Source organism: Oncorhynchus keta, chromosome 30 (genome assembly GCF_023373465.1).
Source record: "Oncorhynchus keta strain PuntledgeMale-10-30-2019 chromosome 30, Oket_V2, whole genome shotgun sequence".
Taxonomy (NCBI): Eukaryota; Metazoa; Chordata; class Actinopteri; order Salmoniformes; family Salmonidae; genus Oncorhynchus; species Oncorhynchus keta.
The window spans coordinates 28,211,237-28,237,409 of NC_068450.1; the positions used below are offsets into that span (position 1 = coordinate 28,211,237).

The 26,173-nt window shown below is 48.8% G+C and overlaps 1 protein-coding gene across 1 annotated transcript; it reads right to left on the reverse strand.

Moving 5' to 3' along the window:
• Nucleotides 1–471: 471 nt before the first annotated feature.
• On the reverse strand, nucleotides 472–25,103 carry LOC118363098 (spondin-2-like). Its single transcript, XM_035743809.2, has 6 exons — nucleotides 24,959–25,103; nucleotides 15,334–15,553; nucleotides 9,280–9,500; nucleotides 2,173–2,364; nucleotides 1,670–1,841; nucleotides 472–1,499 (listed from the first exon to the last, which is right to left on the reverse strand). The coding sequence occupies exons 2-6, from the start codon at nucleotides 15,551–15,553 to the stop codon at nucleotides 1,312–1,314; spliced, it is 993 nt and encodes a 330-aa protein (XP_035599702.1). The 5' UTR covers nucleotides 24,959–25,103; the 3' UTR covers nucleotides 472–1,311.
• Between the last annotated feature and the right edge of the window lie 1,070 nt (nucleotides 25,104–26,173).

A 26,173-nucleotide genomic window follows, 5' to 3' on the forward strand; every position in this document is an offset into this window, starting at 1 on the left:
GTGCCTTAGACCGCTGTGCCACTCCATAGGCCCCATCTTTAATGCTTAAACTTAACAGATTGAATAGAGACTTTAGCGTCCTGTCCAGGGGGTGTACTTGTACATCAAGCTTCATTGTGGCTTGAATAAGGCCTACTGAATAGTGATACAAATGTATTTTCTTTCATTCATTTAATGTTAAGAGTGTAGTGCTTTGCCCTCTTGTATATCTGTTGATATAGCCTTAATTTACTGAATCAATGTCCATGTCGTTTAGTGATATTTATTAGTGACTCCATGTCTTTATTTGGTAGGTAAAGGCCTTAGCCAGACCAATAAAGAAGTGTCAATACTGTTAAAATTACACGACACAAAGAGATAGTGGATTACTGGAACTCCTATTAGACATAATTCAAGGGCATTCTTCAGTGTGACAGCAGTTTCGCATTTGGACAAGGCCTTTTCATAACTAACACATTAAGACTGTTCAGCTCTCTTGGCATTGGCAGAAATCAAAGGAAACAGACGTTTCTATTTACTGAAAACTCCTCCATTTGTATTTATTTCATCATGACTTACACAAGACACAACATACAGTATATACAAAATGTGTCCTACAAATTAAAAGAGTGAACAGATATAACTGCAAAAACAAAACCTGTATCCCTTTTTATTTGATAAAACTGTCCCTCCCTTGGCTAGGGTTTCTGACATGGGGTACTGGGCTATAGTTAGCCTTCAGTTGTGTCTTGTGAAAAGGGTATTTATAAATCTGTCTGTGTGGTTGTTGAATGATGGCTGTGCGCTGAGCTGAGCATCATGTAAGATTCCCATATAAATCAATGCCCCAGGTTCCACAAAGTAAGAGAGTATTATTTATGTGCAAGGACATACTCTACATAGCTGTGTCTCTCTTATGTCCATTGATAATGTCATTGTTCTCTTTTGCCATGTGGGTGCTTGTCATCGATCAACAACAGTGTTTCTTAATACAAGTCCTCAAGGAAAAGTATTAGAGGACTGGTTTGACTTTAGATTGACTTTAGTACTCTATACCAAGACCACATCAAAAAGTAAACTCCATTTAATACAAAACTGGCATTCTGCAGTGAAAGAGTCCCTTGCTTGCATTATTGTGGTCTGTTTGTGGTCCAGCAATGTGTATGAGTCCCAGTGTTAACTTGGAGATGGGCATGAGAGTCGCTCCAACTAGAAATTGTCCCTGTTCTAGGATCAGCTTACCGTTCCCAACCTAATCCTAACCTTCCTGGCCTGAACCTGAAAGGCTTTAGATCGGTGTCTAGGGGCAATTTCACCCTACTCTGTCAGGGGTCACTGGGGCTTCAGGCAGTTGTGTGCCGTGCACTCGGTCTGCTCCTCCATCTCAGGACAAGGGGCTCCAGCGTTAGCTGGCCACAGGAGGATGTAGCGGGTACGGTGGCGGACCCCTCCACTGGAGCAGGGCCCCAGACACAGACCCCAAGATGACCACAGAGACACCTCACAATCCAAAGGTGTCTCTGAGAGGTGGATAGAGAGAGAGAGAGAGAGAGAGAGAGAGAGAGAGAGAGAGAGAGAGAGAATGTAGTGAATTAATAGCACATAAATACACTGAATTGTGATAAACAGAGTGAGAGAAAGAGAGAGATTTGAAAGAGGCATGCACACGACTGTGTCCATGTCAACCTACCTGAGAAGCGTTGAGGGTGGATAGGGTGAGGCAGAATGTGATTGGACATGGGAGTTTGACGGGAGGATGAACGTCTCTGTCTGGTTAGCCGTATGGAGGCTATGGGCGGCAGCTCGGTGAGACGGGGGTAGTAGAAGGAGTTGGCTGGGTGCTTGGGCATCTGGGAAGTAATCTGGAGGGGGACAGCAGCACATAGAAAACTGTCAACAACAAACTCTAAAACACAAAATAAAATCAGATTATTACCGGTACTCATTAATAATTCAAAGCTGTGTGCTTGAACTGTGACATTTTGTTAGTGGGAAAAATAAATTAGGCCTTTCAAGTCTTTCATATTGGGGTAATGTTAGCAGCATACCTACATAAAAAGGGGTGGGCCGCTTCCCCGAAACAGGCTATGTTTGGTCTATTTAAAGCCTAGTCATTACAGAGGAAGGAGTAACCTCCATGGCCCTCTTTCCCCCTCAAGTGAAAGTGAAGAGGGGCAAAGTCATCTATCTCACCCGTGTGATGTTTTCCTGGGGGACAGTGGGGTAGTTGGGAGAGGAGAAAGTGAAGCCGCTGTCCGTTCCTGCATCAAAGGGTTGAAGGTCAAGGGTCACTTCCTGTTTCCACTTTCCGCCTTCACAGAGGTTGAGACTGTCCACCCCCACGAACCAATCAGGGCTGGGGATCACTTTCACCATCAGAGAGAGCTGTGTCCATAGAGGGAGGGAAGGAGTGGGAGAGTGGGAATGAGAGAGTTTAGTTCCAGTACACTATTCAGTTCCTGTTTGTGTAATATTGGCTGTGCTAATAAGACAGGGTTATAGCTGATGCTAACACACACATGGCTGGACAAAATTGGTCCTAGTTGGGTAAAAGCCTGAAGTGTGTCCGCTGTTTCCTGTATGAGGTTAAATGCCCGCTATTCAGGGCTCTAGGCAGGGCTGGGACAAGATTGGGTGGGGTGGACAGGCTTGGGTAGGGGAGGATGGATGGGCTTGGATGGGATAGTGTGGCACCTATATACCGCCTAGTATATAGGTCCTGGAAGGGCCTCCCGAGTGGCGCAGTGGTCAAAGGCTGTGCCACTAGAGATTCTGGGTTCGAGTCCAGGATCTGTCGCAGCCTGGCCGACACCGGGAGCCCCATGGGGCGGCGCACAATTGACCCAGTGTCGTCCGGGTTAGGGGAGGGTGTCGCCGGGAGGGATGTCCTTGACCCATCGCACACTAGCGAGTCCTGTTGCGGACACGGTCGCCAGGTGTACAATGTTTCCTCCAACACAGTGCGGCTGGCTTCCGGGTTAAGTGGGCAGTGTCAAGAAGCTGTGCGGATTGGCTGGGTTGTTTTTCGGGGGACGCACGTCTCTCGACCTTCACCTCTCCCGAGTCCGTATGGGAATTGCAGCGATGAGACAAGACTGAAAAGAGACAAGATACCATGAAAATGGGATGCAAATTATAAAATAGGTCCTGGATGTCAAGAAATGATGTACTGGACCGTACACACTACCCTCTGTAGCGCCGAGCAGTTGCCATACCAGGCGGATGCAACCAGTCAGGATTGTCATGACGTTGGCCTGGGGATAGGTTTATGACAGTCATAAATACCTCTTTCCCCTTTTTCCTCTCTCTACTCTGCTGATGTTACATTTGCAAACCCTTTGGTTAACATAGAGATTCTGGGAACATCAGAAGGTGGGGGGAAATTAACTATATTCTGGTAATCCGACCAATTGAACATATGCGGTGGTACTTAATGAATATGATGTCAGTTCGGTTGTCATCTGAGACATTCTCATCAATGATAAGATGACAAACTCTACAGTGGAAAGTCTACACATCAGAGTTATCGGATTCACGTGGAATTGTTCAATTTAAATGCTTGAATATTAAATTATTCGTGATGGGATGAAATGTGATTTTAGCTTCTAAAATGTGAGATTTGGGTTTTCATAAGATATAGGGCTCTCCTCATTCAGTGGCCCGCCCCTGTGAAGGAACATGGGCTATAAAACTTTTCAAACACACCCTCCTCTCCCTTCCTATATAAGCCCTTAACGACAATATAACCTCCTGTTCCGAGGACGTGAGGACGACGGTCCGATGTCAGAATGGTTCAGATAATAACTACAGAACGAAGCCAACATCAGCGTGAGCTTTGGTTGCGAATGGTATGAACTTTGAACTCGTATTCACTGCAGAAGTGATACCTCCTAGCCGTTGAGTTAGCAACAGCAGATGCAAACGAGGGTTAGGAAGGAACAGACAGAATATCCCGTCTACCACACAACGACGTTACTACAACATATTCAATCTACCAGCAATTTACTAGGTCTTTAAGAGTTTATTCGGAAGATAACAGCTCTATAAATATTATTAGTGATGCCCGACTCTCTAGTTAATTACATTTACATGATTAGCTCAATCAGCTAATATTAATTACGGATAAATTATTTTATAGAATAGCATGTCATATCACTTAATCCGGCATAACCAAAGACACGACAGGATGCTCTCAATGATGCACCTGTAGAACTTTTTAAGGGACCCATGCCAAATCTTTTCAGTCTCCTGAGGGGGATAAGGTGTTGTCGTGTTGATCAAATTTGATTTGAAGGCCAGAGACACTCACTGACACACACTGATACCTAATATTGACACTCCATCTAGGCATGATCTCCCCAGGGCCCACAGAATCCCAGGCCCCAGTCAAGAGAATTAAAAATCCCCAACCTCAACCCGCCCAAACCTGGCAGTACCAGAAGTTTAGGGGAAATATGCATGACTGTCCGATTTTCTCTGGAAGCACTAGTCTGTAGAAATGCAGTGGTTTCCTCATGCAAAGTAGATCGGATTGGTTCTGGCTTCAGTAGGCTTATACATAATTTGTGCCTACCAACACGCATAGATCAGCAACATTGTGTGTGTGTGTGTGTGTGTGTGTGTGTGTGTGTGTGTGTGTGTGTGTGTGTGTGTGTGTGTGTGTGTGTGTGTGTGTGTGTGTGTGTGTGTGTGTGTGTGTGTGTGTGTGTGTGTGTGTGTGTGTGTGTGTGTGTGTGTGTGTGTGTGTGTGTGTGTGTGTGTGTGTGTGTGTGTGTGTGTGTGTGTGTGTGTGTGTGTGTGTGTGTGTGTGTGTGTGTGTGTGTGTGCGTGCGTGCGTGCGTGCGTGCGTGCGTGCGTGCGTGCGTGCGTGCGTGCGTGTGTGTGCGTGTGTGCGTGCGTGTGTGCGTGCGTGCGTGCGTGCGTGCGTGTGTGTGCGTGTGTGTGTGTGTGTGTGTGTGCGTGTGTGTGTGCGTGCGTGTGTGTGTGTGTGTGTGCGTGTGTGTGTGTGTGCGTGTGTGCGTGTGTGTGTGTGTGTGTGCGTATGTATTAGCCTACGTGTGTTTCTCTTTGTGTATTTCCAGATGCGGACAATTTGATCTATCATTGTCAGTTCCACACAAAGGCTGACATCTCCATCCCCCTTCTCAGCCTTGTTGCCCGCTGATCTAAAAACAGATTGGCTAGACCAGCACAGACATCACAGTCAGACTCCAGCACAGATCAGAAAATGCCAGACAAGCGCTAGCCTTCAGTATGGGGCAGCCAGCACTGGAGGGAGATGCTTTTCATGGGGGTTGTTTTTGCTCCAGGCGAAGACAGGCAGTGGAATTACTAATAAACAAAATGTTGGGTCACCAGCACCTCACCTTCAGGAACTACCCACCCTCCACTCTCCCCCTCTCTCCACACTTCTCACCCATCTCTTCCCCCTCTCCACTTGTATCGTGCCCTCTCTCCACTTGTATCACGCCCTCTCTCCACTTGTATCATGCCCTCTCTCCACTTGTATCACGCCCTCTCTCCACTTGTATCACGCCCTCTCTCCACTTGTATCACGCCCTCTCTCCACTTGTATCACGCCCTCTCTCCACTTGTATCACGCCCTCTCTCCACTTGTATCACGCCCTCTCTCCACTTGTATCACGCCCTCTCTCCACTTGTATCACGCCCTCTCTCCACTTGTATCATGCCCTCTCTCCACACTTCTCACCCATCTCTTCCCCCTCTCCACTTGTATCATGCCCTCTCTCCACTTGTATCGCGCCCTCTCTCCACTTGTATCACGCCCTCTCTCCACTTGTATCACGCCCTCTCTCCACTTGTATCACGCCCTCTCTCCACTTGTTTCACGCCCTCTCTCCACTTGTTTCACACCCTCTCTCCACTTGTTTCACACCCTCTCTCCACTTGTATCGCGCCCTCTATCCACTTGTATCGCGCCCTCTCTCCACTTGTATCGCGCCCTCTCTCCACTTGTATCGCTCTCTCCCCACTTGTTTTGCACTCTCTCTCCACTTGTTTCACGCCCTCTCACCACTTGTATCGCGCCTTCTATCGTGCCTTCTCTCCACTTTTCTCGCGCCTTCTCTCCACTTGTCTCGCGCCTTCTCTCCACTTGTCTCACGCCTTCTTTCCACTTGTCTCACGCCTTCTCTCCACTTGTCTCACGCCTTCTCTCCACTTGTCTCACGCCTTCTCTCCACTTGTCTCGCGCCTTCTCTCCACTTGTCTCACGCCTTCTCTCCACTTGTCTCACGCCTTCTCTCCACTTGTCTCACGCCTTCTCTCCACTTGTCTCACGCCTTCTCTCCACTTGTCTCACGCCTTCTTTCCACTTGTCTCGCGCCTTCTTTCCACTTGTCTCGCGCCTTCTTTCCACTTGTCTCGCGCCTTCTTTCCACTTGTCTCACGCCTTCTCTCCACTTGTCTCGCGCCTTCTTTCCACTTGTCTCGCGCCTTCTTTCCACTTGTCTCGCGCCTTCTTTCCACTTGTCTCGCGCCTTCTCTCCACTTGTCTCGCGCCTTCTCTCCACTTGTCTCGCGCCTTCTCTCCACTTGTCTCGCGCCTTCTCTCCACTTGTCTCGCGCCTTCTTTCCACTTGTCTCGCGCCTTCTTTCCACTTGTCTCACGCCTTCTTTCCACTTGTCTCACGCCTTCTTTCCACTTGTCTCACGCCTTCTTTCCACTTGTCTCACGCCTTCTTTCCACTTGTCTCACGCCTTCTTTCCACTTGTCTCACGCCTTCTTTCCACTTGTCTCACGCCTTCTTTCCACTTGTCTCACGCCTTCTTTCCACTTGTCTCACGCCTTCTTTCCACTTGTCTCACGCCTTCTTTCCACTTGTCTCACGCCTTCTTTCCACTTGTCTCACGCCTTCTTTCCACTTGTCTCACGCCTTCTTTCCACTTGTCTCACGCCTTCTCTCCACTTGTCTCACGCCTTCTCCACTTGTCTCACGCCTTGTCTCGCGCCTTCTCTCCACTTGTCTCGCGCCTTCTTTCCACTTGTCTCGCGCCTTCTTTCCACTTGTCTCACGCCTTCTCTCCACTTGTCTCGCGCCTTCTCTCCACTTGTCTCACGCCTTCTCTCCACTTGTCTCGCGCCCTCTCTGCACTTGTCTCGCGCCTTCTCTCCACTTGTCTCACGCCTTCTCTCCACTTGTCTTGCGCCCTCTCTGCACTTGTCTCGCGCCTTCTCTCCACTTGTCTCGCGCCTTCTCTCCACTTGTCTCGTGCCTTCTTTCTACTTGTCTCGCGCCCTCTCTGCACTTGTCTCGCGCCCGCTCTCCACTTGTCTCACGCATGCTCTCCACTTGTCTCACGCATGCTCTCCACTTGTCTCACGCATGCTCTCCACTTGTCTCACGCATGCTCTCCACTTGTCTCACGCATGCTCTCCACTTGTCTCACGCATGCTCTCCACTTGTCTCACGCATGCTCTCCACTTGTCTCACGCATGCTCTCCACTTGTCTCCACTTCAGTCCTCAACTAAGTGTGAGGGCGAGGAAAAACATACATCCACCAGAAGCAGACAGCAGCTCCAGGCAGCCCAGAACCCACCTAGCCTGGCTAGCATCCCTCCCAGTCCAGAACCCACCTAGCCTGGCTAGCATCCCTCCTAGTCCCAGCCCAGAACCCACCTAGCCTGGCTAGCATCCCTCCCAGCCCCAGCCCAGAACCCACCTAGCCTGGCTAGCATCCCTCCCAGTCCCAGCCCAGAACCCACCTAGCCTGGCTAGCATCCCTCCCAGTCCCAGCCCAGAACCCACCTAGCCTGGCTAGCATCCCTCCCAGTCCCAGCCCAGAACCCACCTAGCCTGGCTAGCATCCCTCCCAGTCCCAGCCCAGAACCCACCTAGCCTGGCTTGCATCCCTCCCAGTCCCAGCACCAGCACCAGCCTCAGCCCAGAACCCACCTAGCCTGGCTAGCATCCCTCCCAGTCTCAGCCCCAGCCCCAGCCCAGAACCCACCTAGCCTGACTAGCATCCCTAATAGTCCCAGCCCCAGCCCAGAACCCACATAGCCTGGCTAGCATCCCTCCCAGTCCCAGCCCAGAACCCACCTAGCCTGGCTAGCATCCCTCCCAGTCCCAGCTCCAGCCTCAGCCAGCCTGGAACCCACCTATCCTGGATAGCATCCCTCCCAGTCCCAACCCCAGGCACCCTAGAACCCACCTATTCTGGATAGCATCCCTCCCAGTCCCAACCAGCCTAGAACCCACCTATTCTGGATAGCATCCCTCCCAGTCCCAACCAGCCTAGAACCCACCTATTCTGGATAGCATCCCTCCCAGTCCCAACCAGCCAAGAACCCACATATTCTGGATAGCATCCCTCCCAGTCCCAACCCCAGCCCGAGGCAGCCTAGAACCCACCTATTCTGGATAGCATCCCTCCCAGTCCCAGCCCCAGCCCGAGGCAGCCTAGAACCCACCTATTCTGGATAGCATCCCTCCCAGTCCCAACCCCAGGCAGCCTAGAACCCACCTATTCTGGATAGCATCCCTCCCAGTCCCAACCCCAGGCAGCCTAGAACCCACCTATTCTGGATAGCATCCCTCCCAGTCCCAGCCCCAGCCCGAGGCAGCCTAGAACCCACCTATTCTGGATAGCATCCCTCCCAGGCCCAACCACAGGCAGCCTAGAACCCACCTATTCTGGATAGCATCCCTCCCAGTCCCAACCAAAGGCAGCCTAGAACCCACCTATTCTGGATAACATCCCTCCCAGTCCCAACCCCAGGCAGCCTAGAACCCACCTATTCTGGATAGCATCCCTCCCAGTCCCAGTCTCATTCCTAGCTTCAGCCCAAGCCCCAGAATACCGCTCCAGTCCCAACCTAACATTGCAGCCTAAGCCTCAGCCCGGGCCTTAAGTTCATCAGTCTAGACAGCAGACATAGACCAGGCAGGACGGATGAGGGAGTTTGTGGCCACAGGGCTGGATGCTAAACTTAGCCTGATTGGAACACTGGAAAAGACGAGCGAAGTGTTTGGTCAGGAAGGGTGGATTGAGTCAAGGGGTTTGCCTTTGGTGGGGCCGGGTCATGAGTTGACTATGGATTGAGTTGAGGAGTGTTTGTTGCTAAGGTTTTGTGGTGGGAGCGGAGAGCAGAACAGAGTTGATAAAGTCATGGCGTGTCTGTATATTTAGAGAGAGAGAGGAACTGGACCTTGGAAAGGGTTGTGGAGAGGTTTATGGAAAGCAGTAACGTGTGTGTAAATGGTGGTGTGTGTGCGCGTGTGTGTGTGTGTGTGTGTGTGTGTGTGTGTGCCTGTGCGTGTGTATATCATGCCTACCAGTGGGCTCCGTGGTTGCAGCAGCAGTTCTGTGGAGCTGTGCCCGATGCCAGTAGAGATGCCTGCTGTTCTGTACATGGCACCGACCGCTCGTCTCTTCCTGGCATCCTTCGCCCCCTTCACCAGATCTACCGTCACCCCTACCTCAGCAAAGTTCTGTACCCCTATACTAGCCAGCGCCCCCTCCTGAAACAGCCGGTGCTGCTTATTATGGGTGATAGCTGTTGGGAGAGGACAGGGAGACAAGTTATTTTTTAATCCTGTGAAAATGCATCTCTCCTTCCTTAATGTCATCACCAATACCGTTACTAATACCAATACCTTTACTCACACCAATACCTTTACTCACACCAATACCTTTACTCACACCTCACACCAAGACCTTTACTCACACCAAGACCTTTACTCACACCAAGACCTTTACTCACACCAAGACCTTTACTCACACCAAGACCTTTACTCACACCAAGACCTTTACTCACACCAAGACCTTTACTCACACCAAGACCTTTACTAATACAAAGACCTTTACTCACACCAAGACCTTTACTCACACCAAAACCGTTACTAAAACTAAGACCTTTACTAATACTAAGACCTTTACTCACACCAAGACCTTTACTCACACCAAGACCTTTACTCACACCAAGACCTTTACTCACACCAAGACCTTTACTCACACCAAGACCTTTACTCACACCAAGACCTTTACTCACACCAAGACCTTTACTCACACCAAGACCTTTACTCACACCAAGACCTTTACTCACACCAAGACCTTTACTCACACCAAGACCTTTACTCACACCAAGACCTTTACACACACCAAGACCTTTACTCACACCAAGACCTTTACTCACACCAAGACCTTTACTCACACCAAGACCTTTACTCACACCAAGACCTTTACTCACACCAAGACCTACTCACACCAAGACCTTTACTCACACCAAGACCTTTACTCACACCAAGACCTTTACTCACACCAAGACCTTTACTCACACCAAGACCTTTCACACACACCAATACCTTTACTCACACCAATACCTTTACTCACACCAAGACCTTTACTCACACCAAGACCTTTACTCACACCAAGACCTTTACTCACACACAATACCTTTACTCACACCAAGACCTTTACTCACACCAAGACCTTTACTCACACCAAGACCTTTACTCACACCAAGACCTTTACTCACACCAAGACCTTTACTCACACCAAAACTCACACCAAGACCTTACTCAAAACCTTAAGACCTTTACTAATACTAAGACCTTTACTCACACCAAGACCTTTACTCACACCAAGACCTTTACTCACACCAAGACCTTTACTCACACCAAGACCTTTACTCACACCAAGACCTTTACTCACACCAAGACCTTTACTCACACCAAGACCTTTACTCACACCAAGACCTTTACTCACACCAAGACCTTTACTCACACCAAGACCTTTACTCACACCAAGACCTTTACTCACACCAAGACCTTTACTCACACCAAGACCTTTACTCACACCAAGACCTTTACTCACACCAAGACCTTTACTCACACCAAGACCTTTACTACACCAAGACCTTTACACACCAAGACCTTTACTCACACCAAGACCTTTACTCACACCAAGACCTTTACTCACACCAAGACCTTTACTCACACCAAGACCTTTACTCACACCCGTTACTAAAACTAAGACCTTTACTTACTCACACCAAGACCTTTAATACTAAGACCTTTACTCACAAGACCTTTACTCAAGACCTTTACTCACACCAAGACCTTTACTCACACCAAGACCTTTACTCACACCAATACCTTTACTCACACCAATACCTTTACTCACACCAAGACCTTTACTCACACCTCAAGACCTTTTACTCACACCAAGACCTTTACTCACACTAAAACTAAGACCTTTACTAATACTAAGACCTTTACTCACACCAAGACCTTTACTCACACCAAGACCTTTACTCACACCAAGACCTTTACTCACACCAAGACCTTTACTCACACCAATACCTTTACTCACACCAAGACCTTTACACACACCAAGACCTTTACTCACACCAAGACCTTTGCTCACACCAAGACCTTTACTAATACTAAGACCTTTACTCACACCAAGACCTTTACTCACACCTCACACCAAGACCTTTACTAATACTAAGACCTTTACTCACACCAAGACCTTTACTCACACCACACCAAGACCTTTACTAATACTAAGACCTTTACTCACACCAAGACCTTTACTCACACCAAGACCTTTACTCACACCAAGACCTTTACTCACACCAAGACCTTTACTCACACCAAGACCTTTACTCACACCAAGACCTTTACTCACACCAAGACCTTTACTCACACCAAGATCTTTACTCACAAGATCTTTACTCACACCTCACACCAAGACCTTTGCTCACACCAAGACCTTTACTCACACCAAGACCTTTACTCACACCAAGACCTTTACTCACACCAAGACCTTTACTCACACCAAGACCTTTACTCACACCAAGACCTTTACTCACACCAAGACCTTTACTCACACCAAGACCTTTACTCACACCAAGACCTTTACACACACCAAGACCTTTACTCACACCAAGACCTTTACTCACACCAAGACCTTTACTCACACCAATACCTTTACTCACACCAATACCTTTACTCACACCAATACCTTTACTAATACTAAGATCTTTACACCCCCCTTTCTGATATCTTACAGTCCCACTGTTTTCTTTACTTTGGGATGGATGGTTGCCTTTGTTCTCTCAATGCCCTTAAGAACTGATGTTATGTTCTTTGTCCCGTCACTTCCCATTATAAGCCACATGTGACCTGGCCCAGGATCAGTTGTTATTTGGCTTGCAGAGGGTCAGCAACCACAGTCTCAGTCTGTCTCATAACATCTCTGCCTTACCTCACCACACGCACACACGTAAACACACACTCCAGATGCACCCAAAAAACACACATGATCCTGTTTCTCCTCAACCGCCGTCACTTACACACTTAATTTAATTTCCATAGTAACAGGTTTCCTACAAGCATCAAGTCCCTGAAACCCAATAATAACATGTCACGTTTCAAATTATTCCTGCAAATAAATGATCCCCCTCCTCAACTCCCAGACCCCTAATGGGTCATGGTTTTCTTCTCCAGCTGTTACAAACTCCATTCATTGGCCCCTCTGACTAATGACTCTCTTGTATAACTTTCTTCCCTGGTCACAATGTCCCTGACCCCTGGTGGCCTCCAGTCTAAAGTCATCAGAGACGTGTCCATGTCCCCAGGGCCTACAGCATGTGCAAGGTTACTGTCTCTATATGCAGAAACAGGACATCCCCCTCTGGCAGGCTGACAGGGCATGGCTGGTAGTTCTGGAAGCCAGACAAACCAACAGCGGCCACAGACAGTGATGCAGAGATCAAGTCTGGCGCACACACATCTCTGGCACACGCATCTGCCATCCATCCACGCTGGTAAGGCAGGGCAGCAGAGCCAAGTAGATCCTGATCCCCCTTTCCCCCTCCCTGAGTGAGGTAAGATATCTGACCCCACCACACCCTAAAAAACATCTTAGCACTCATATGCCTCCAGGACGCCAGCAGCCCCCAGATGGAGAGAAAAGGAGAGAGGGACAGAAGGAGAGAGAGAGTTGGGGGAAGAGACAGAAGGAGAGACAGAAGGAGAGAGAGAGTAGGGGGAAGAGACAGAAGGAGAACGAAGAAGAGACAGATGGAGAGAAAAGGAGAGGGACAGAAGGAGAGAGAGAGTAGGGGGAAGAGACAGAAGGAGAGACAGAAGGAGAGAGAGAGTAGGGGGAAGAGACAGAAGGAGAACGAAGGAGAGACAGAAGGAGAGACAGAAGGAGAGAGAGAGTAGGGGGAAGAGACAGAAGGAGAATGAAGGAGAGACATATGGAGAGACAGAAGGAGAGAGAGAGTAGGGGGGAAGAGACAGAAGGAGTACGAAGGAGAGACAGATGGAAATAGAGAGTAGGGGGAAGAGACTGAAGGAGAGAGAGAAGGAGACAGATGGAGAGAGAGAGTAGGGAGAAGAGAGAAGGAGAAAGAAGGAGAGACAGAAGGAGAGAGAAGGAGAGACAGAAGGAGAGACAAGGAGAGAGAAGGAGAGAGAGGAGAGACAGAAGGAGAGAGAGAAGGAGAGAGAATGAGACAGAAGGAGAGAGAAGGAGAGACAGAAGGAGAGAGAGAAGGAGAGAGAAGGAGAGAGAGAAGGAGAGAGAGAAGGAGAGAGAGGAGAGAGAAGGAGAGAGAGGAGAGACAGAAGGAGAGAGAGAAGGAGAGACAGAAGGAGAGAGAGAAGGAGAGACAGAAGGAGAGAGAAGGAGAGAGAGAAGGAGAGACAGAAGGAGAGAGAAGGAGAGACAGAAGGAGAGAGAGAAGGAGAGAAAGAAGGAGAGAGAGAAGGAGAGACAGAAGGAGAGACAGAAGGAGAGACAGAAGGAGAGACAAGGAGAGAGAGAAGGGGAGAGAAAAGGAGAGAGAATGAGACAGAAGGAGAGACAGAAGGAGAGACAGAAGGAGAGCGAAGGAGAGACAGAAGGAGAGAGAGAAGGGGAGAGAAAAGGAGAGAGAATGAGACAGAAGGAGAGACAGAAGGAGAGAGAAGGAGAGAGAGAAGGAGAGAGAGAAGGAGAGACAGAAGGAGAGAGAGAAGGAGAGACAGAAGGAGAGACAAGGAGAGAGAAGGAGAGAGAGAAGGAGAGAGAATGAGACAGAAGAAGAGACAGAAGGAGAGAGAAGGAGAGACAGAAGGAGAGAGAAGGAGAGACAGAAGGAGAGACAGAAGGAGAGACAGAAGGAGAGAGAGAAGGAGAGACAGAAGGAGAGAGAGAAGGAGAGACAGAAGGAGAGACAAGGAGAGAGAGAAGGAGAGACAGAAGGAGAGACAGAAGGAGAGACAGAAGGAGAGACAGAAGGAGAGACAGAAGGAGAGACAGAAGGAAAGAGAGAGTAGGAGGGAGAGAGAAAGGTAGCCGCCCTGCTTCATCTGGTAGTGTTTTGGTTGACTGCCTCACCACTCTCTACCTCCCCTTCACTGCTTTCCTCATTAGTGTCTCTCTGTCTCTCCCCATGTGTGTGGGGCTGGAGGTTGGCTGGAGCAGGGGGACCGCAGGGCCAGGCTATGGGGGGAAATAGAGGCCTGAGACGGGTTAATTGGCCAGCTGTGAGCCCTCAAACGTCCAACACTTGATCAGGTGAGGAAAGGAGCAGGCCGAGCCAATATCCCTGACTGGCCTGCTTTCCCGGACTGGCCTGCTATCCCGGACTGGCCTGCTATCCCGGACTGGCCTGCTATCCCGGACTGGCCTGCTATCCCGGACTGGCCTGCTATCCCGGACTGGCCTGCTATCCCGGACTGGCCTGCTATCCCGGACTGGCCTGCTATCCCGGACTGGCCTGCTATCCCGGACTGGCCTGCTATCCCGGACTGGCCTGCTATCCCGGACTGGCCTGCTATCCCGGACTGGCCTGCTATCCCGGACTGGCCTGCTATCCCGGACTGGCCTGCTATCCCGGACTGGCCTGCTATCCCGGACTGGCCTGCTATCCCGGACTGGCCTGCTATCCCGGACTGGCCTGCTATCCCGGACTGGCCTGCTATCCCGGACTGGCCTGCTATCCCGGACTGGCCTGCTATCCCGGACTGGCCTGCTATCCCGGACTGGCCTGCTATCCCGGACTGGCCTGCTATCCCCGACCTGCTCTCTCTCAAAATAGCCCCCCTCAGTCCCCCTTTTCAATTGGGAGCCCTGAAGTGAAAGGACTTGAGAGATGAGTAAAGGCATGAGTGTCCTTTCCATTCACCAACCAGTTGCCATGAGGGGAAAAAGGCGAAGAGATGAGGCCATTATAGATCATTGAGACAATACCAATATGGTTTGGAATACTGTAAGGAGCTTATGCTGTATATGTGTTCACATCCACTTCTTTCTGATCATCAAGGGGATATCATGAAGTGTCTGGTAGTGGTTAGGGCCTGATTTTGGACTGAGTTGGTGGCTCATCTTACCCATGAGTTTGGACCACTGTGCGGGGGGACGGAACAGTGGGTACTGTTTAGGGAACATCTGGGGGCTCCAGTGACCCGTGAAGACCAGAATGTAGGAAGCAGGGCCTTTGGCTGTACACTCTGTCCCATTGGTCGGTATGGCGAAGGACAGGGTCAGCTTCAGGAGCACCACCAGCAGCTGCTGCAGCCAACCAAAGGACAGGAGCTCCGATGACATCATCTAATGTGGACACAGAGAGAAGTGTCAATCAAAAGTGTCCTCAACAGGAAAATGGTTAGGGTTTAGACTCAAATGATGTCAATTAGCCTATCAGAAGCATCTAAAGCCATGACATCATTTTCTGGAGCTGTTTAAAGGCACAGTCAAGTTAGTGTATGTAAACTTCTGACCACCTGGAATTGTGATACAGTGAATTATAAATGAAATAATCTGTCTGTAAACAATTGTTGGAAAAATGATTTGTGTCATGCACGAAGTAGATGTCCTAACCAACTATAGTTTGTTAACAAGACATTTGTGGAGTGGTTGAAAAACAAGTTTTAATGACTCCAACCTCAGTGTCAGTAAACTTCGACTTCAACTGTACTATACTGCGCGTGCGTGCATGCATGTGAGAGAGAGAAAGGAGAGAGAGAATGTGTGAGAATGTGAATGTGTGTGTGCCCCAGTTCTCTGTACTTTTGCCATTGTCCAGCACAGCTTTAGCGCACAGGGCTACTCTCAACAGCACCACGTTTGTTATATTTGCACCAAATTTAAAAGTCAGTTAAGAACAAATTGTTATTTACAATGATTACCTATCCTGGCCAAACCCTAAACCGGACGACGCTGGGCCAAATTGTGCGGCGCCCTATAGGTCTCCCAATCCCTGCCTGTTGTGATTCAGCCTGGAATCAAACCAGGGTCTGAACTAGGCCCATCTCCCGGCTAGCCGAAGATGTCCATCAGCCAATTCTTGGGCTACAATACCTCTTTTGGCAATTGGCCTGGACCCGTTCCTGGCGACACGGAGCCCCGCCGATCCATCAAGACTGGTCTGCCGACGTAACAGTCCGAGGGGGTTTCAACAGGCTCGTCCGTTGCGACGTCCCCCGGAAGCCCATCTGCTTGCCCCGGCTCAATAGCTGTCTGAATCGTCGTGTCTCCAGCTCGCCGAGCTACTCACTGGACCCTATGATCACACGGCTACACATGCCTCTCCTTAATGTCAATATGCCTTGTCTATTACTATTATGGATAGTGATTATTGTCTTATTTTGCTCAATATGCCTTAGCTAGCCTTTTTGTTCCACCCCCCACACATGCAGTGACCTCACCTGGCTTAAACGGTGCCTCTAGAGACAAAACTTCTCTCATCGTCACTCAATGCCTAGGTTTTCCTCCACTGTACTCACATCCTACCATACCCTTGTCTGTACATTATGCCTTGAATCTATTCTTCCTCGCTCAGAAACCTGCTCCTTTTACTCTCTGTTCCGAACGCACTAGACGACCAGTTCTTTTAGCCTTTAGCCGTAGTCTTATTCTACTCCTCCTCTGTTCCTCTGGTGATGTAGAGGTTAACCCAGGCCGTGCAGCCCCCAGAATCACTCCCATTCCTCAGGCGCTCTCATTTGTTGACTTCTGTAACTTGGTTTCATGCATGTTAACATGTTAACATTAGAAGCCTCCTCCCAAAGTTTGTTTTATTCACTGCTTTAGCACACTTCGCCAACCCGGATGTCCTAGCCGTATCTGAATCCTGGCTTAGGAAGGCCACCAAAAATCCTGAAATTTCCATCCCTAACTATAACATTTTCCGACAAGACAGAACTGCCAAAGGGGGCGGAGTTGCAATCTACTGCAGAGATAGCCTGCAGAGTTCTGTCGTACTTTCCAGGTCTATGCCCAAACAGTTCGAGCTTCTAATTAAAAAAAATAATCTCTCCAGAAACAAGTCTCTCACTGTTGCTGCGTGTTATAGACCACCTTCAGCTCCCAGCTGTGCCCTGGACACCATATGTGAATTGATTGTCCCCCATTTATCTTCAAAGTCCGTACCGTTAGGTACTGTTTGTATTGTTAGGTGACCCAACTGTTAGGTGACCTAAAACATGTAGAACTTAGAACAGACATAGCCCTTGGTTCACCCCAGACTTGACTGCCCTTGACCAGCACAATAACACATCCTGTGGCATTCTGCATTAGCATCGAATAGCCCCCGTGATATGCAACTTTTCAGGGAAGTCAGGAAGCAATATACTCAGTCAGTTAGGAAAACTAAGGCTAGCTTTTTCAAACAGAAATTTGCATCCTGGAACACTAATTCCAAAACGTTTTGGGACACTAAAGTCCATGGAGAATAAGAGCACCTCCTCCCAGCTGTACACTGCAATGAGGACAGGAAACATTGTCACCACCGATAAATCTACGATAATGGATCGTTTCAATAAGCATTTTTCTACGGCTGGCCATGCTTTCCACCTGGCTACCGCTACCCCGGCTTACATCTCATGACTCCCTGCAGCAACTTGCCCAAGCCTCCCCCCGAATCTCCTTCACCCAAATCCAGATAGCTGATGTTCTGAAAGAGCAGCGAAATCTGGATACCTACAAAGCAGCTGTGCTAGACAATCTGGACCCTCTCTTTCTAAAACTATCCACCCAAATTGTTGCAACCACTATAACTAGTCTATTCAACCTCTCTTTCACATTGTCTGAGATCCTCAAAGATTGGAAAGCTGCCACGGTCATCCCCCTCTTCAACAGACCCAAACTGTTATAGACCTATATCCATCCTCTATGCCTTTCTAAAATCTTTGACAGCCAACAAACAGATCACCGACCATTTCGAATCCCACCGTACCTTCTTCACTATGTAATCTGGTTTCCGAGCTGGTCATGGGTGCACCTCAGCCATGCACAAGGTCCAAAACAATATAACCGCCATCGATAAAAGACAGTACTGTGCAGCCGTCTTCATCGACCTGGCCAAGGCTTTCGACTCTGTCAATCACCACATTCTTAACGGCAGACTCAATAGCCTTGGCTTCTCAATTGACTGCCTCGCCTGGTTCACCAATTACTTTGCAGACAGAGTTCAGTGTGTCAAATCGGAGGGCATGTTGTCCGGTCCTCTGGCAGTCTCTATGGGGGTGCCACAGGGTTCAATTCTCGGGCCGACTCTTTTCTCTGTATATATCAATGATGTTGCTCTTGCTGCGGGCGATTCCCTGATCCACCTCTACGCAGACGACACCATTGTATACACTTTCGGCCCGTCATTGGACACTGTGCTATCTAACCTCCAATCGAGCTTCAATGCCATACAACACTCCTTCCGTGGCCTCCAAATGCTCTTAAACGCTAGTAAAACCAAATGCATGCTTTTCAACCGATCGCTGCCTGCACCCGCATGCCCGACTAGCATCACCACACTGGATGGTTCCGACCTTGAATATGTGGACACCGAAAAGTACCTAGGTGTCTGCCTAGACTGCAAACTCCCCTTCCAGACCCATATCAAACATCTCCAATCGAAAATCAAATCAAGAATCGGCTTTCTATTCCGCAACAAAGCCTCCTTCACTCACGCTGCCAAGCTTACCCTAGTAAAACTGACTATCCTACCGATCCTCGACTTCGGCGACGTCATCTACAAAATTGCTTCCAACACTCTTCTCAGCAAACTGGATGCAGTTTATCACAGTGCCATCCGTTTTGTCACTAAAGCACCTTATACTACCCACCACTGCGACTTGTATGCTCTAGTCGGCTGGCCCTCGCTACATATTCGTCGCCAGACCCACTGGCTCCAGGTCATCTACAAGGCCATGCTAGGCAAAGCTCCGCCTTATCTCAGCTCACTGGTCACAATGGCAACACCCATCCGTAGCACGCGCTCCAGCAGGTGTATCTCATTGATCATCCCTAAAGCCAACACCTCATTCTGCCGCCTTTCGTTCCAGTATTCTGCTGCCTGTGACTGGAACGAATTGCAAAAATCGCTGAAGTTGGAGACTTTTATCTCCCTCACCAACTTCAAACATCAGCGAGCTGAGCAGCTAACCGATCGCTACTGCTGTACATAATCTATTGGTAAATAGCACACCCATTTTCACCTACCTCATCCCCACAGTTTTTATTTATTTACTTTTCTGCTCTTTTGCACACCAATATCTCTACCTGTACATGATCATCTGACCATTTATCACTCCAGTGTTAATCTACAATATTGTAATTATTCGCCTACCTCCTCATGCCTTTTGCACACATTGTATATAGACTCCCCTTTTTTTCTCTGTGTTATTGACTTGTTAATTGTTTACTCCATGTGTAACTCTGTGTTGTCTGTTCACACTGCTATGCTTTATCTTGGCCAGGTCGCAGATGTAAATGAGAACCTGTTCTCAACTAGCCTACCTGGTTATATAAAGGTGAAATAAAATAATAATAATAATAATAATAATGTGTGTGGCTAATATGGCCAGTCCCTCCTCCCTGCAGTATTAGAACAGCAGAGCTGCAGCCGCTGAGATGATCAGATGAAAGAACTGTGCGATCAAAGCAGGTTCCTCTCTGCTTCCATACTCATGGTATTTTTAAGGATGCCTGTTAAACTTTGTGGTTCATAATATACATTTAGAGGTGAATGGGTAACATGCTGACATATACGGCTGCAAACAGTGACCTGTCTCTGGAGCCGACTGGTGATACACCATGAGAAGAAAAGTAGAGGTTTGGAGCAGCCTACATTAGAGGTAACATTATCTGGCACTAGAAATAGCTTCAGGGACAATGTGTTGTATGATGGGTTTGTGTGTTGGCTCATTTTAACTGTCTGCATTCTGTGCTTGCCAGCTGTTTAGGGGGCTCAGATATGTTAACCTATAGAAACATCACATACCATGCAAATAGGTTAACCTATAGAAACATCACATACCATGCAGATATGTTAACCTATAGAAACATCACATACCATGCAGATATGTTAACCTATAGAAACATCACATACCATGCAAATAGGTTAACCTATAGAAACATCACATACCATGCAGATATGTTAACCTATAGAAACATCACATACCATGCAAATAGGTTAACCTATAGTTAACCTATAGAAACATCACATACCATGCAGATATGTTAACCTATAGAAACATCACATACCATGCAGATAGGTTAACCTATAGAAACATCACATACCATGCAAATAGGTTAACCTATAGAAACATCACATACCATGCAGATATGTTAACCTATAGAAACATCACATACCATGCAGATATGTTAACCTATAGAAACATCACATACCATGCAGATATGTTAACCTATAGAAACATCACATACCATGCAGATATGTTAACCTATAGAAACATCACATACCATGCAGATATGTTAACCTATAGAAACATCACATACCATGCAAATAGGTTAACCTATAGAAACATCACATACCATGCAAATAGGTTAACCTATAGAAACATCACATACCATGCAGATATGTTAACCTATAGAAACATCACATACCATGCAGATATGTTAACCTATAGAAACATCACATACCATGCAGATATGTTAACATATAAAAACATCACATACCATGCAACAACCTTTCATTATCCCTCTCCCTTTCGAGTCTTGACAGTGGCAATGGAAAGTTGTTTTGTGCAAATCTCTCAACAATCAGTATGTCATCGTATGGGACTAACTGACGTTAGAAATAGAAGGGTTGGGAGTGCAGTCAGGATACAGGATGAAATATACCAGAAACTGACTCACCAAGATTAACACACCACAGACACACCACAGACAGACCACTGACACACCAGAGACAGATCACAAACCACTGACACACCACAGACCAATGACAGAGCACTAACATACCACATACCTCTGGCATACCACTGCCACACGACAGACAGACCACTGACACACCACAGACAGACCACAAACCACTGACACACCACAGACCACTGGCAGACCAGAGACCACTGACAGACCAGAGACACACTATAGACAACTGACATACCAGACACCACAGACCAATGACAGACCACTAACACACCACAGACCTGTGGCACACCATTGACAGACCAGAGACACACCACATCACAGACCACTGACACACCACATCACAGACCACTGACACACCACATCACAGACCACTGACACACCACATCACAGACCACTGACACACCACATCACAGACCACTGACACACCACATCACAGACCACTGACACACCACATCACAGACCACTGACACACCACATCACAGACCACTGACACACCACATCACAGACCACTGACACACCACATCACAGACTACTGACACACCACATCACAGACTACTGACACACCACATCACAGACCACTGACACACCACATCACAGACTACTGACACACCACATCACAGACCACTGACACACCACATCACAGACCACTGACACACCACATCACAGACCACATCACAGACCACTGACACACCACATCACAGACTACTGACACACCACATCACAGACTACTGACACACCACATCACAGACCACTGACACACCACATCACAGACCACTGACACACCACATCACAGACTACTGACACACCACATCACAGACCACTGACACACCACATCACAGACTACTGACACACCACATCACAGACCACTGACACACCACATCACAGACTACTGACACACCACATCACAGACCACTGACACACCACATCACAGACTACTGACACACCACATCACAGACCACTGACACACCACATCACAGACCACTGACACACCACATCACAGACTACTGACACACCACATCACAGACCACTGACACACCACATCACAGACCACTGACACACCACATCACAGACCACTGACACACCACATCACAGACCACTGACACACCACATCACAGACCACTGACACACCACATCACAGACCACTGACACACCACATCACAGACCACTGACACACCACAGACAATGACAGACCACTAACATACCACATCACAGACCACTGACACACAGACCACAAACCACAGACCAGACCTGACACCATTGACAGACCAGAGACACACACAGACCACTGACACACCACATCACAGACCACTGACACACCACATCACAGACCACTGACACACCACATCACAGACCACTGACACACCACATCACAGACCACTGACACACCACATCAGACTACTGACACACCACATCACAGACCACTGACACACCACATCAGACTACTGACACACCACATCACAGACCACTGACACACCACATCAGACAGACCACTGACACACCACTGATCACAGACCTACTGACACACACATCACAGACCACTGACACACCACATCACAGACCACTGACACACCACATCACAGACCACTGACACACCACATCACAGACTACTGACACCACACAGACTACATCACAGACCACTGACACACCACATCACAGACCACTGACACACCACATCAGACTACTGACACACCACATCACAGACTACTGACACACCACATCACAGACCACTGACACAGACTAACAGCACAGGTATATTCATTGTCATCAACACAGAAACAGCACCAACATATTCATTATCATCAGCCAACCCAGACACAGCCCAGACACTTTGTATTTTTTATTTAACTAGGCAAGTCAGTTAAGAACAAATTCTCATGTACAATGACAGCCCAGACACAGCCCAGACAGCCTCATACTCAGCCCAGACAGCCTCATACTCAGCCCAGACAGCCTCATACTCAGCCCAGACAACCTCATGCTCAGCCTCATGCCCAGACACAGCCCAGACAGCCTCATGCCCAGACACATCCCAGACAGCCTCATACTCAGGCACATCCCAGACAGCCTCATACTCAGCCTCATACTCGGCTTCATACTCGGCCTCATACTCAGCTTCATACTCAGCTTCATACTCAGCTTCATACTCAGCTTCATACTCAGCCTCATACCCAGACACATCCCAGACAGCCTCATACCCAGACACAGCCCAGACAGCCTCATACCCAGATGCGTCCCAGACAGCCTCATACCCAGATGCGTCCCAGACAGCCTCATACCCAGACACTTCCCACTCAGCCTCATACTCAGCCTCATACCCAGACACAGCCCAGACATAGCCCAGACATAGCCCAGACAGCCTCATACCCAGACACATTCCAGACAGCCTCATACCCAGACAGCCTCATACCCAGACACAGCCCAGACAGCCTCATACACAGCCCAGACAGCCTCAGACAGCCTCATACTCAGCCCAGACAGCCTCATACTCAGCCCAGACACAGCCCAGACAACCTCATGCTCAGCCTCATACTCAGCCTCATACTCAGCCTCATGCCCAGACACATCCCAGACAGCATCATACTCAGCCCAGACTCAGCCTCATACTCAGCTTCATACTCAGCTTCATACTCAGCCTCATACCCAGACACATCCCAGACAGCCTCATACCCAGACACAGCCCAGACAGCCTCATACCCAGATGCGTCCCAGACAGCCTCATACCCAGATGCGTCCCAGACAGCCTCATACCCAGACACTTCCCACTCAGCCTCATACTCAGCCTCATACCCAGACACAGCCCAGACATAGCCCAGACAGCCTCATACCCAGACAGCCTCATACCCAGACACAGCCCAGACAGCCTCATACTCAGCCCAGACAGCCTCATACTCAGCCCAGACAGCCTCATACTCAGCCCAGACAGCCTCATACTCAGCCCAGACACAGCCCAGACAACCTCATGCTCAGCCTCATGCCCAGACACAGCCCAGACAGCCTCATACTCAGGCACATCCCAGACAGCATCATACTCAGCTTCATATTCAGCCCAGACAGCCTCATACCCAGACACATCCCAGACAGCCTCATACCCAGACAGCCTCATACCCAGATGCATCCCAGACAGCCTCATACCCAGACAGCCTCATACCCAGACAGACTCATACCCAGACACATCCCACTCAGCCTCATACTCAGCCTCACACCCAGACACAGCCCAGACAGCCTCATACCCAGACACATCCCAGACACATCCCAGACAGCCTCATACCCAGACACATCCCACTGTCTCATACTCAGCCTCATACCCAGACCAGACAGCCTCATATCCAAACACAGCCTCATACTCAGCCCAGACTCAGCCCAGCCTCATACCCAGACACAGCCCAGACAGCCTCATACTCAGCCCAGACTCAGCCTTATACTCAGCCCAGACAGCCTCATACCCAGACATAGAGGACTGGGCTGAGTATGAGGCAGCACTCAGACAGCCCTCTCACCATTGCATTTTGGTAACCGGAACATACACATGAACATAGCATCTTAAACACACACTGTACCACCCCACACACTGTACCACCCCACACACTGTACCACCCCACACACTGTACCACCCCACACACTGTACCACCCCACACACTGTACCACCCCACACACTGTACCACCCCACACACTGTACCACCCCACACACTGTACCACCCCACACACACGGGGACAAATCCACTCACACACACAAATATAAAAATATTTAGAGACGTGCAGTTTTTACCAGTACACACATGCACACACACACGCTCACTAATACTCATGCCGGTACTCAGTGTCTGAAGGGATGCAGACTGAATTTCTTACCTGGTCAGGACGAGTCGGTCAGTAACAGAGGATATATCAGCAGGACAGCTCCAGCCACTCTCTCTTATTCTCTCTCTACTCCGTGTGGTTGCAGGATCAGGGAGCCTTATCACAGACTCTCTCTCCAGATATACCTTTCTACAACCCTCCTCCTTCATTGTATTCCCCTTCTCTCCTCCCCCCCTCTCTTTGGCTCTCACCCCCTACCTCTCCTTGTATGGAAAGGCACTGCATAGCCCCCACCCTCCTCTACAGTAGCTATCTCTTCCTCCCTCCCATTCTCTCCCACTCTCTGTGTGTGTACACACACACACACACACACACACACACACACACACACACACACACACACCTTCTCCCACTGGCTCTGTGTTGCTGTGTAAACTCAGTAGCCCCTAACCTCATATTGCTGACAAGGTAATGAACACCATGTAACACACAAATTAATAGATCTCACTTGGCAGTCAGTGCATTCCTATTGTACAGTATGTATGTTTTCCATGGACCATTTCAAATGTTTTAATTGTTACAGTTGGAGCGGAGAAATCCCGACCGTCTGCTTGTTTAATGACGCCAGATCAGCAGTCTGGCTCTGGAAGAAACAAGTCCATGTAACAATAAATAGAGGAGGGTCTTAGTGGTCAACCCAGCTGATGACTCCACTGGACAAACTTCCTCTGGTCAGTGAAGTGAAGGAGAGAGGGTTAAAGCATGTCTGTCTGTGTCCTCACATAACTATTCCCCCACAGCTGGCGAACACATGGACAACGTATTACTGCTCCACTACTGAGCTGGCTATTGATCCATGTGTTGGGGCTCAGTATGAAGCTCAGTGTGAATGAGCCTGTGTGTGTGTGTGTGTGTGTGTGTGTGTCAAACTATTTAACATACGCACACACACACAAAGGCACCTCTGGACGTTCCAAAACATGTCATTTGTAAATATTTAAGCCTTGGGCTATCCTCCTCTCAGCTATCCTTTTCCCTCCTCCATCCTCAGATGTGGGCTAAGACTGGATTTATCCCAAAGCTAAGGACGTTCCATCTCCTGAGCTGTGCTGTAATGATAAGAAGCCGCCTGGGTTAATGGGCCACGATGACCTCTCAGTGAAACATTTATAGAAACCAACTGGAAGCCCTCTTTCCCCCTATCTCACCTCTGCCCTTCTCCTCTCTTACTGAAAGTAGGTTACGGAAAACCCAGACTTGCTCTGC

Excerpts from the sequence above, each read along its gene's own strand:
- LOC118363098 (XM_035743809.2), bottom strand. The coding sequence starts at position 15,553 with ATGATGTCATCGGAGCTCCTGTCCTTTGGTTGGCTGCAGCAGCTGCTG. Across the intron at positions 1,842-2,172 it reads CCCAGGAAAACATCACACGG|ATTACTTCCCAGATGCCCAA; the intron begins GTGAGATAGATG and ends GTCCCCCTCCAG. Across the intron at positions 1,500-1,669 it reads CCACCCTCAACGCTTCTCAG|AGACACCTTTGGATTGTGAG; the intron begins GTAGGTTGACAT and ends TCCACCTCTCAG.